The sequence below is a fragment of the Anas platyrhynchos genome, chromosome 1 (genome assembly GCF_047663525.1).
Source record: "Anas platyrhynchos isolate ZD024472 breed Pekin duck chromosome 1, IASCAAS_PekinDuck_T2T, whole genome shotgun sequence".
Taxonomy (NCBI): domain Eukaryota; kingdom Metazoa; phylum Chordata; class Aves; order Anseriformes; family Anatidae; genus Anas; species Anas platyrhynchos.
In genome coordinates, this window is record NC_092587.1 from 183,540,547 (window position 1) to 183,553,038 (window position 12,492).

Consider the following 12,492-nt stretch of genomic DNA (forward strand, 5'->3'; position numbering starts at 1 on the left):
CATTAAACAACACGCTCACAAGACAACGCGTCAGGCCAAGGAAATGGTAGTTATAACAGCGGTTTCCTGATGAAAGCAACGTCTTAAACAGCAGAAGGTGTTTGTTTGTTTTGCTTTTTCCCTGAAGTTTACGTTCTGCTGCTTTCATTTCCCAGCCACCAGAGGAGTGCCAGTGCTGGCCAGCTGAGACATGTGGGGGAATGAGATCTAATCTGGTGGCAAACTCAGTGGCTACGCTGAGTTAAAATAGTAAAAAAATACCGTAAAACCACACCCCAACTCTTACTTCAGGCGAGTGTACCTATGTATTCAAACTGAATCCCCTACAATAGAAATCTATGTAATGTCTGTTACTGTAATGCATTTTTAAAGTATGATAACTTATAGTTAATACAACAAATGCCCTTTTACTCTCAGTCTTGTTATTTTGGGTTTTGTTTTTGCCCTTAATGCCCTGCTTGACTTATTGTAAACCTTCTTCTCTAATAAGATATTAAAAAGTTTTCACTCTAAAATACTTTTCAGCCATTTTTCTGTTCGATCAAAGCTTTCAAAATTACTGCAACATGAAATGCCACTTCTCAGACTTTACTTCTTCTTTATCAATTCTACATGCACGGAATAGGTACAGAATTGTAGCAAACAGATGAAAAAAATCAATAATCTTTCTTTCTGTATCAGTACTTCTCAGAACAACACTGATCTTTGTGTATAATTTGAAGGAAATATTTAGAATAACATAAAATGCATTTTAAAAGCAAGCCTTATTTTGCCAACTAAAACATTAAAGTAGGGAAAATAATGTTCAAATGTCCATTAACTGTTCTTTAAAGCTGTACACCGCGACTAATTTTGCTTTTATAGCTGCAGGAAACATTTGCAGTATTTCATTTTTTTAGAGTACACCTCAACGTATTATGTCTGGGGTTTTCAAAAGACATTTCAGTGTCCTCTGAGCTCTTTTGGGTGCTTAGTGCTTAAATCCCTTAGGCTCATTTTTAAAATATCATCATAAAATATTTGAATTCTATTTTCTTTGCACATGTTTAAAAGGTTCTGTATGCTAGATCCTCAGAGAAAATGGGGAAAGGACAATTTATATAATTTTATCAGGCTAAGGCAAAGAAATAAATTAGAATCTCTACATTAGACTATTTCCATATCAGCTGCAGAGAAACCCAGTTTATTTTATATTCCTTTCTTGACAGCCACTTGAAAATGTACACATTCTCTGGGATACAAGATGAACTGACAGAGTTCTAAAATGTTAGTGAAAACATTGTGTCTGCAATTCTACAGAACTGGACTCGTTTATTAACAGGTTTGTTTTTGATAACACGTTAGGGTGCAGGTTAGTTGCATTTAGACAGAAGCAAACATCTCAGTGAGTTGTGCTAGAAAAGGGAAAAAACCTTAGAAATCCTTTCCAGTTGAATCAAGTTTTACAGACCTTTGCTATTACAGCTGTAGATAACATACCCATGTAGATACACATACCCATTAATTTCAAGTAAGGAGGCTGATAACGTATTTGGATTACGTGCATTTTTTGCAGTAACTGGAACAATTATTAATTGTATTTCCCATATTGTACAGCTTCAAATATATATATTTTTATATATGTATTTTTTATAGCTCCCTTATATTGGAGGCTACCTGAAGTAGCCACCTGTCACCATGACAGTTGTATAACCTTAATATTTTTCATGTTAGCAGAGTTGTTTGAGGTCGGTGGGTACAAGAGAGTGTGCTAAGGGGCCCTGTAGAGCAGACTGAGCACGGCTGTACTGTGCAGCTCTTGGCCCTGGGTCTCCACTGTCTTCTTTGTGGTCCCCTGTGGTCCTGTGACACGATGAGTATTTTGCAGATGTGATCTTTTGTACCTGCAGTAAAAGCGGCAAGAAACAGAGCAACGTCTACCTCCATTCTGCCATTTGGGAGTGTTCCCAAATCTCTTTAACGATTCAGAGGTTTAATTTGTAGACAATCAGCTGGAGCAGTTCAAAACAGCAAGGGGTGACCCAGCTGTTTTGCAGTGTGGATCATCAAGGGCTCAGTGTGCATAAATTCAGCCTCAGTCTTCAGCCCAGCAAGGCCCCCGTGTCCAGTCCCACAACAGCCCTGCTGACACTGACATTCATGTGAGGAGCAAGACTGCCTTGATCAGTGCTGTGCAACTTCTTAATGTCTTACACTGCTCTAAAATACCGTGATAAAAACATCCTCAGAACAAAGAATTCTTAGCAACATTTTCTTATTGTAAGTGTTGAAGAGTCTTGAGAGGGGACCTAGACCCAAGTTTTCCCACTTGTGAATGAGCAAGTGGGCTTGGTCAGCTAGACTGGAGAGCTGTTTACATTCCTTGTAAACAACACAACATCAGCACCCAAACCCAGCAGAGGTTTCAAGACTGTACCAGTGACGGTGCCAAGTCTCTGAAGGGAAATCAGATTTCTGATGCAGCGCTCTCAGCAGCGTTTCCTATGGGATAACTTCAGCATTGCCTTTATCCCCAGTGGGCTAATGTTGTCTAGAGAACATATCAGCATAATTCAGGCTGCTGATTTCACTGCTGGGGCCAGGCAACTTTGAGTTACAGCTTGTGGTGTGGAGTGCCATGACTGCCCCTTTCAGGCTGTAGAGTTTTATTTTAAAAAGGTAACCAGGATTTTCTTTTATTCCATTGACATTTTTTATCTGGAAGGATCTAATAAATCAGCTAATCAGATGATTGAGTTTTGTATGGAGATTTCTGGTTCAATTCTTTGCAACTGCCTGTATGTAGCTTTAATGAAAGCCCAGCAGATTATTAAATTGGTAGCATTACCAACAAGCAGGATTTCCAGTCTTTATTGTTTGCAGGACTTTTCCCAGCTCAAAGTGCTTTTCTCCTCTATCAGTTCATCAGTTAGAAGTCATACAGATTTATCATTTTTCTCCTCTGAAGGAAGGGGTGTGTCTCGGGGCTGTGCTGCTGTCTTTTCCCCACAGCACATAAACCTGCAGAATTCAAGGTCTTTTTTGTGAACAGCAGTCAAGCACTCTTGTCAAAATGCCAGCATTCATTTGATAGCAGTGTATTTTTGATACCATACCTGTGTTGAATAAATCTGGCTTTTTATTAAAAATCCAGAAGAGTTATTTGCATGCTGAAGAGAAACACTAATTACTTTTTTTTCTTTTTTTTCTTTTCTGGAGGGTGTGATTTGCTGAGAGTGAATAACTACGGTTTGACAGGTACTCTGAAATATCAGTGGCAGATTTAGGCATGTGTTGAAATGTTTATGTTTAGAGCAGAAAAGAGCTAATAACTAATAAGTGTTGATAGGGAAGGAAGAAGTGAAAGGCTTGGATATAAAACTGTCTTTTTTTTATGCTATATGGAGTTATGGGATTGGCTGGCACCGCAAAATAGCGGTGCTGTTGCAAATTAAAAAGGTTTTGAAGTTGTTAAAGTCAACCGTTCTGTATTCATCTTCTGTGTCAGGAAAAGGCTTTTATGTGACAATAAGCTTACAAGGACGTTATTAAATCATTCAGCCCACTTGTTTGATGAATTCCATGCCCTGATCACTTACAACCGTGAAAGATTATGTATACATCAGAGAGACAATTCTTTGATGAGTGTGTTTATTTGGCTTGTTGAGCTTATAATACTGGTGTTTTGCTTCTACCTTCACTTCCACTTAATTCAAAGAGTTCATTTCTGATGAAAAGTACATTTAATAGCAGAGGGCAACATAAGCGTGGCCACATGGCACCGGGTCATCCCTGAGGGCAGCTGTCCAAGAGCTGCCTTGCTCTGAGCAGGGCTGCTCCACAGTCTGGAACAAAGGCAGGATCTGAGTTGCTACAGTCATAGGAACAAACCTAGGTATGGTGCTTTGGCCCCATCACCCCCATCCTTTTATTTAACAGTGTAGATAAGCCCCCTGAGCTTCTCCTCACTGCAGGTTGTCCCTTCTGCTAGCTGCCCCACCGCCGAGGGTTGCCTGATTCACACATCCTGCTCTCATCTTAGCACATGGGCAGGTCAGGTTCCCTCTGCTCAAGTAGGTAAATTTGGGGTGACCCCGCTCAGACAGAACTGCTGAGGGGGGAGAACTGGACCCACTATCTATCTAATATGTTTCTGCTTTCTGGTTGACATGCTTAAGCAAACAAAACACGGTTGTATCAGCACAGTGTATTTGTCTTTGGCTTCTGTTTGACACTTCCACTTGCAAAATTGCTACAGCTGGAGTTGTAAGCAAATGATTTCTTTATTATTCATAGCAGCAGGTGCTGCAGCAGCCTTTTGGCTAGAGTTGTACTCACTTGGTCCATGGTTTCTATATATTTGATTAGATGGTGCCGTGCTGCTCAGATGGGATGCTGGTACTTCAATAAATGTATTTTGTTACACAATCAGTTATATAGTGCATTATCATTATTATTTCCGTAAATCACTTTTAGTTGGCAGCCTTCTGTTGCTGCTTGGGATTGTTCCAGCAACAATTTGCATCTTTTTTTGTATGACATCCTAAAAAGATTTGGAAGTTAATATAGCATGGGTTTGATTGTATAATAACCAGTGCCCTTGTGGTTACACTAGAACACGGAAGACAGCAATCCAAGCAGGACCGACATATGTAGTTTGATTCACATGCCGTACGTGTCTTCTTCAAGAAGTGCTTATCCCAAAGTGACAGCTTTAGAAGTGACCACCTCACGTGGTCTCTGCTGGCTGAAGGGCAGGGTGCTGCTGCTCCTGCAGACCTTCAACATGAGTAAGGCTTTTCCACAATTAAATTGCCTTGCAGGGGGGAAAACAACTGCAGCCTGCTCCACCTAGTCTAGCTGTGCTTTTTCCATTATTGTGTGGTGCTCCAGCAATTCTGTTCCATGCTTAGAGCAAGAATTTTCCAATATCTCAGTCAAATTCTTCACTAAAATAAAGGTAAATAAAAAACGTGTTTTTATGGGCATTTCTACTAAGGCTGCGGAGGCAATATTTGCTGTAGAGATACTGGAGCACTTAGTGCATCAGGCAGAAATGTGCAGATGGCTGTCCATATGGGCACAAGCCTATAGCAAGCACAGGGAGCATGTCGCTGCGAGATAGAGGAGTGGCTGCTGGTTCAGCTGGCCGCAGACTGGGCAGCTCACACCTGTACATTCGCTGGTATCAGGGAGAATCAGCTCAGCTTTCTCTTTATCTACAAAAATAAGGAAGATTGGCTGTGGTTTCTCACATTGTACTAGATTCAGCTGCAGGCTGCTTTCCTCAGAGAGTTGTTAGATCCATTGTATGCAAGGAGGGCAGGTGATACACATTTAATCACCAGCTTACAGAGTGAGAACAACCCGATTTGGGCACTGAAGGCTGTTACAGAGGAAATTAATGGACCAAGAAGTACATCCAAGTATGACGTTAATGGGACCGCTTCCTTCTACCATGGCAAACCTAGAGCAGGGCACTGAAAAATATGAGGAATGCAACGTTGAAAGTCATTTTGCCCACATCCCGCAGACAGAGAGACCTTCTCCCAGTCACGGATGAATAAGCATCATGACTGCTTCAGAGCTGCCATCACCAGTGTGCTCATATCCCACTGCTGTACAGCTGCCTCGCAGGCAGCCGGCACCATGACCTGCTTTGGTGTGCTGGATCTCGCGTGTCCTTGCTCGTGCCATGGGCAGCTCACTGCCTGCAAGACAAGGGAATGGGTGCCAGGCTGTCCTTAGCAAACAAGGCTAGATGTTCCCCACGATTTTTGTTAAGAAGCTCTGGATTTGATGACCTTTGTAAGGCAGTGATGATGTGTAAGAACTGTGTGTATTGTCTTGAAATGTGCAGCTTATTTGAAGGAAAAAATCTATGATTATAAAACAAAAAATAATTTATTTCTTGCAGGTGCTGTTTCAGAAGCTGTCAAAGGAAAAGGCAGGTAAGACACTGCATTACTTCTTGAATGTTTCTCAATGGATTGTGCAAACGTATGCATTGTTGGGGGACCTGCAGGAACTGCTGATATTCTGAGTTATTTCGTGCAGTTGATGTGATTACTTGCATGAGTTTATGAAGCAGTGCTGTAGGATTTGTTCGGTTCTTAAGAAAGCTGATAATTCAGCAACTTTGGACTTAGACCTTGAGACGCCAACCCTGAAACAACAAGGACACCATGAAGTATTTGTTCTTAGTGTCGGAGAGGAACGAAAGGGCTTGCCACGGCATTGAAAGGTTTACGGTGCATCAGGGTGAGATGTGTGTAAGTGCATCCTCTGGCATACTGCTGGCACAGCAGCCCAACCTGGTGACAGGGTCTCACTTTGCAACGTAATGTAAAACAGAAATGTAAATAAATGTAAACACCCCCCAGGCCTTGTCCCCAGGGGCAAAGTCAGGATGCATCATTCATCAGCAGGAGCTCAGTTGCAGTTGGTGGAGCTGAGGATGTTAACAGCATCGGAGTGTGTGACTATTATGGGGAAATGATTTATTTACAGCTGACATTCTTTGAGGATCAGAGCAATCGGCAGAGCTGAAGGAATGGATGCACAGAACCCTACTTGGGTTATGATGCCAGGAGCTCAGGAAAGGTTTGGGTAGACAGCGATGCGCACAGAGGTCCTGATTCAGCAAGCCACTTAACACGCAATTAAAGCTGCAATTGACAAATCCAATTCATTGCGAGGGGGAGTAAGCAACTGCTTGAATGATTTGCTCAATTGAGGGTAAATGTCCTTATTAAATTGTAATGAAGCACAATTAGGAACTATAGCGAAAGAAACTGCTTCCCAGAATGGGAGGTTACTGGAATTTAATAACAGCCCCACAGCTCTGCAAGAAGAAATGTCCCCAAAGTCTAAGGGAATCCTCATTCCCACAAAAGCTTTTGCCAGCTAGCACTACTTAAATAAATCATAAACAGCTGACCTCTGGAGCTCCCTATTTCCTACTGCTCTTTCAGTCTCATTAGTCGATATGTATGCAGTGTGTGTCAATTAAAATGAAAGCAATTGGGCAACTTTGTTGTAATTATCCCTCTGTCCCCAGCTGACTTAACATCTTTTATTTTTTTTGGCCTGAAGGACTAGCTTAGGCCAGTTTGCTAGCTCAGTGATTTCTCCTTGCTCGAAGCAGTGTCCCTCTCTGCTCCAAGCTGCACCCTCAGTCCTTGCCAAGGGCCACCGTAACCCCATTGGGAGCAGGAGAATGGGTCCCTTTGCAGCCAGCACCACCAAGGCAGGGGCTGTGCTGGCCAGCACATGGAGCAAAGCTCCAGGAGCCCTGGCTTCAAAACCTGAGATCTCAATAGGCAGCGTCATGCTCAGGCACCTTGCAGCAGGTCAGTGCCTGTGTGGAGGCTGCTGAGCATGGCATAACTACAGGTATTGCCATTCGAGCGCTGTGCACAGCAATATTTTCGTCTGCATTACAGGATATTTATTCCGTGTTGGTATTTCCAATGGAAATTACGCTTGTGCTTTTCCAAAGCTAAGCAAACCCCATCGATTTTTAGAGAGATTTAGCAATTTTTAATTGTTTTCGCTGCTTGCATCTGTGTAACGCCGAAGGCCTGCTTCGTAAAGAAAAGGAAAACACATCAAAAGCACATACATCTTAAAGAAAGCCTATTCTGTTAACAGTGCGCCTGGTTTTGACTGTGATAAATTTTTGAATTGTTTTACTTTTATGATAACATCAATATGGTCTCCAAAGAAAGTTTAGCACCCGTCTGGCAGTTAGAAGATGATAGCTGAAAATTTGATAACGGCCAGCATGAAAGAGGAATAACAGGTGATTCGCTTTGGTCACTGAGGTGGAACTTCGCTCATGGAAATCTAGTAGATGATGGAAATAGCAATAAATTTATCATTAAGATGCTTCTGGAAGAAAATGCCAATTCCTTCAAACTGAAGCATTTTGCAGGCAAAGGTTAGCACCCATTAATTTCTCAATCAAACCACTTCTGTAAAATAGGTGTGCGGTTCTTGAAATGAGATCTTCTAACAGCATTCAGCAGCAGAAGTTACGGTTTTTATTTGGCTTTGAAACTTTGGGCTTTGAAATTTGAATTACATTAAACTAAATTATGATTAAGGTTAATGCCAACATATTATGTAACTTACCAAATTGGCCAGATCTATGTCTTGCACTGAGAGGGGCTCTTCCTTGCAGCTTTGTAGTTCATAAACTTTTCTGAAATGTTCTCTGTCTTCTGGATACGACAGAGTGATGCGTGGTTCTGTGTGATGCATACCTGGCATGGGTAGGTCTTCACCACCCTTCCCTATTCTGGACTTGTAACCCAGGTGGCTTAATTGCCTGCTGCGGTACTGCAGAGAGCACCTAGGTTAGAATCATAGAATTATAATAATCATAGAAATATGATTCTATGATATCATAGAGCTTATGTGAAATATGTGAAATATGATTAGCTGCTCCTCTCACCATCAGCTGGCTGAAGAAAATGTTTTTTTTAGTCCATGGTAATCATTATCAAAACCTGACTGACTGACACTATGCGTTCTTACTATTTCCTGGTGTTTCTCTTAGTAAAAATGAATCAGCTTGAGCAATCTAGCTGCCTAATGAAAGTATTTTAAAGTTAACATCACCATCTTGAGCTTCCCAGCTCGAGATGGCTAACGCAGAGCACACTTCATCACTGGTAGGGAAAATGAGCTTTTACTTTGCTGACAAAAATTTGAAGTCAGATTAAAAGCTGACACATCCTCTATTTTAGCGGTATGTATGAGGCACTAAATATAGCAGTGCGCCGGTGCATTTGCTGATGCATGGTAATGTAGTCTCTAGCAGAACAGCAATGGGCTGGCAAGGAAGATGGTGCACTGCAGTAATATGATTAAGTCCTCGTGTAACCTTGGCCATGTCAGAAGTTCTCCGTGGCTAATTGTCTACCTTTGACTGATATATTATGAAACACAGAATGAGGCAGGTGTGGTCCCAGGCCTTTAACAGATAGCCTGATCCTGCGTTATTTGTCCAGGCACAATCCTAATTCACTTCAAAGAGAGATATCCATAGCTCAGGAAGCCAGAACCATCCCACACAGCAGCTGTGCATGAACAACTGCCCACAAAATGCCTGATGCTGGGAAATGAGAAGGAACTGCAACTCCATCTGGCCCCTGTTAGACACTGCAGGTGCTGCATGCCTCTCAAGGTCAAACCCATACACTGCATTTCCCATTGACTGCTTATTTTTATGTTTCCTTAGTCACATAAAGGCTCATAGCAATGTTTATATTTTACCTGTGCTGCAGTCCCTGGGGTTTTCCTCGTGTTCATGGGGCAATGGAGAAGATGGTCTCCATCTCCATATCTGTCACTTGATGTGGAAGCCTGGCAAATGTGCTGGAGGTGGAGCTGAGGCTATGTCCATGAGCTCCATTGTCCCTTCCCCTGCACAGCAGAGCAACAGCAGGGTGGGACGCTCTGTAATCCCTCCTAGACCTAGGCAGTACTCATGGCTCATGCTGCCATTACTCCAGCTCTAAGTTTACTCAAGATGAGAATCTGACCTTAAAATACTGGGGAAAATAAAACATTCTCATCCAGTGCTCCTGTGCACTGGCTCGTAAGCAGAGTGGGGTCACTTTGACATGTCAGCGACACAAAGGGGAGATGCTTACTTTGGCTTGAAAAATAACCAGGCTCTTTACCCTGCAATAGCATAATGAAAACAAACAAGTGAATAAACCTAGCGGTATGGTGGCCGTGGCTTCTGTATTGCTCCCCGAAGAAGTAAGTAGGCTCAGTGCTTCTCCTGCAGCCAGTGCATGAGAGGGTCCTTTCACTGCCTCCTCCTCCAACTTCTGCGCGGTGCCAGTTTGGCTCCTGACATTAGCCAGTGAGATTGTCTCTTCCTGCCTATATGTTCCTTTCATAATCAGAAATGACAGAACAAACCCTTCTTTGTTCTTCTGAATAGGAAAATCTTTGCTTCCCAGCTCCTACTGGTGTACTGGAGCAGCTGAGGGCAAACTGTGCTCGTCGGCTCTCAAAAGCAAGAGGAAAATGAAAACCCTTCCTATATATTTCAGGATATTACTGTTCTAAAAAAAATAGGTGTTGATTAGAAACATACATGTTTACCGTTTTAATACATGAGCTATAGATGAAAGCTTGAACTATTAAGGAATACTCTGAATTTCACATGAGAAACTTCACTAACAAAACAGATATAAAGACGCTTTAGACACATCCTGATACTCCTTGTCCTTCTAAATGTCTTCCTCCATTTCCCTGTTCAATAGTTCTTTCTGTAACTTATTTTTTTCTCTCAACATTTTTAAAAAGAAATAAAAATATTTAAAAGACTAGAGTTGGTAAATCTTAAAAATAATATGTATCCAATAATTCTAAAAAGTGTAGTGTAATACACTTCAATAAGTGTAAAAAATGGTTTCAGGATGAAGCTATTATAGACATTTTTCCTACTTTAACTCATTTTTGTTTACAGCTACTCTATTGCTGAAGAGAGTTGAACACTAAACTGATAGATGAGCTTGGGTTTGTAACTTCTCTTGAGACCTCAAAAGACCTGACAGGAACCTTGCCACAAATGGTGATCTAAAGCAAATTGATAAATTCCTCTGAAGTTTACCCTTTGTGGAACAAGAAGGCATTGCTTTCCAGCAGCTGGGGTCAGTCACTGGGCTGCAGGATTCTCCAGTCAAACAGCCACATTCAGCTGCACTGCGTCTGAGCAGCCAACCTTCTTTAAACACAGGTTTTCTGAGAGTCATGGAAGAGGGCACATTTTGGCATTTGATGTTTATCATAAAAAAAAGCCTGGAAAAATTTCACTGAATAATAAAATTCTGCTCTATCTGTTTGCTATTTCAAGTAGACCTTTCCCTCAGACCTCTGTGATAACCACAGGGTAAGCTGTGCGCTATTCTTTCATTTGCTGGAGAAGGCATCACTTAAAAAATGCAAAGGTTAGACGATTTAAAGAATGCAAGCAACAAACAAATCTTCACTGTTTTATAACACTGACTAAGCCTTACAGCTCTGAGGGAGAGACACGTACGGAAGAGCAGCTATCCTAAGGAGTAGTATCCTAACAGCTATTCCTAAGGATTAACTTGTGAGGTTTTGTGCTATGGGAGACTGATGTGTAGCTCCTCTCTGGAAGGCTTAGGACAAAAGACAGATTCAGCCTTGTTTCTTTGTTTGCATGTCAAGCAGGCAACGACAAATGAATGCTTCTGGAGGGAACGCAAGCTTACTGTAAGCTACTCAGGGCAATAAAGCTATCGAATGAAGCAGCCAGATTCTGCCCTTTGGCAGCGTGGGACCTTTGTGGGACCACTGGCAGCCCTGTGGTGGAAGCTCTGCTCAGAAGAGATGGCCATAGCACAAAAATCACAGCATCTGGCCAACTGTTGGTCACTGTGGTCAGTGACACCACTCTCCACATTCATGAACATAAGAGTAATGAAACCCATCACTGTCTCTGGTGTTGGGACTGCACCCATGATCTTCAGGCATGACCCTCAACAGGTTGCAGATGAGTAAGAACTAATTTAACTCGAAGGAAGCGATGGCTGCCTAAGCCTCTCCCTAAGTATGAGGGGACCACTAGAGGAGGACAAAGAACCATGTAGTGTTAACTTCAGCTGCGGGGCACCTTCCTAAGAAACAGGAGAGTTGCTTTAGCAAGCTTTGCAACTGAAAATCATGCCATCTCTGCCCTTCCTGTCCTCTGTATTAGATTCCACTCAGACCAGCAAGTAGCTATGACAGAAAGGCACATACAGATGCTGGTATTTATTGAGCGCTCAGCACAAGGCAATAACAAATTACTAATTTGCACCACGCTGTCAAACCACAGCTGAAGTGCAGCAAGAGGAAGAGGCTGGAGCTGCATACAAACACAAAAGGCACGCATGCCAAAGCCGTCCCATGCATCATTCCATTGACTCTAATGGCATTTATCGCTTGTGAATTTGGCTCAGTGTCTTCATGAAGGCAGGAAAAGAAGAAGGGCGAGCTCAAGGAAACAGCTGGCAAAAAGGTTGCTCTATGTGTGTGTATTATTCAGTGAAACCACAGTTCTTGTCTTAGTGCAGTGTTGGCTTTTGTCATGGGGCCTGAGAAGGTAATGGCTTTAGGCTTTTATCTGGAATTTGTTTATATTAGGTACAAACTCACCCTGGAATATTTCTCAGTTCCCAAACATTCTGCTGTATAAGGCTAGCATGTATGTCAGGAAAATCTGTTTTAAAGAAAAGGGACAAATTTTCCCCTGGTGTAATTCCTATGAAAATTAATGTTTTCACACCAGAGTTGACTCAAGTACCAACTCAGTGTGGGTTTAAAATCAAGCAATGTGATTAAATAGTTGAAAAGTTGCCCAGCACACTCTGTGCAAGGAACAGGTCTGCCTGACTGCTGTGCAAGTTTTTAGTGTCAGCTGCAAATTTATGAATAAGAAAGACTTGCTAAGAAGCATGCGATATTTGAAATTTAGCTTGG

The 12,492-nt window shown here is 42.1% G+C and overlaps 1 protein-coding gene across 8 annotated transcripts in view; it reads left to right on the forward strand.

The window, feature by feature from the left end:
* Positions 1-12,492, forward strand: part of STARD13 (StAR related lipid transfer domain containing 13) — a 291,838-nt gene that overhangs the window by 118,455 nt on the left and 160,891 nt on the right. For all 8 annotated transcript variants that reach the window (XM_072032613.1, XM_072032611.1, XM_072032615.1 and 5 more), the window contains one exon: positions 5,897-5,930. In XM_072032613.1, coding sequence (XP_071888714.1) covers positions 5,897-5,930 — 34 coding nt within the window. The remainder of the gene's footprint in view (positions 1-5,896; positions 5,931-12,492) is intronic.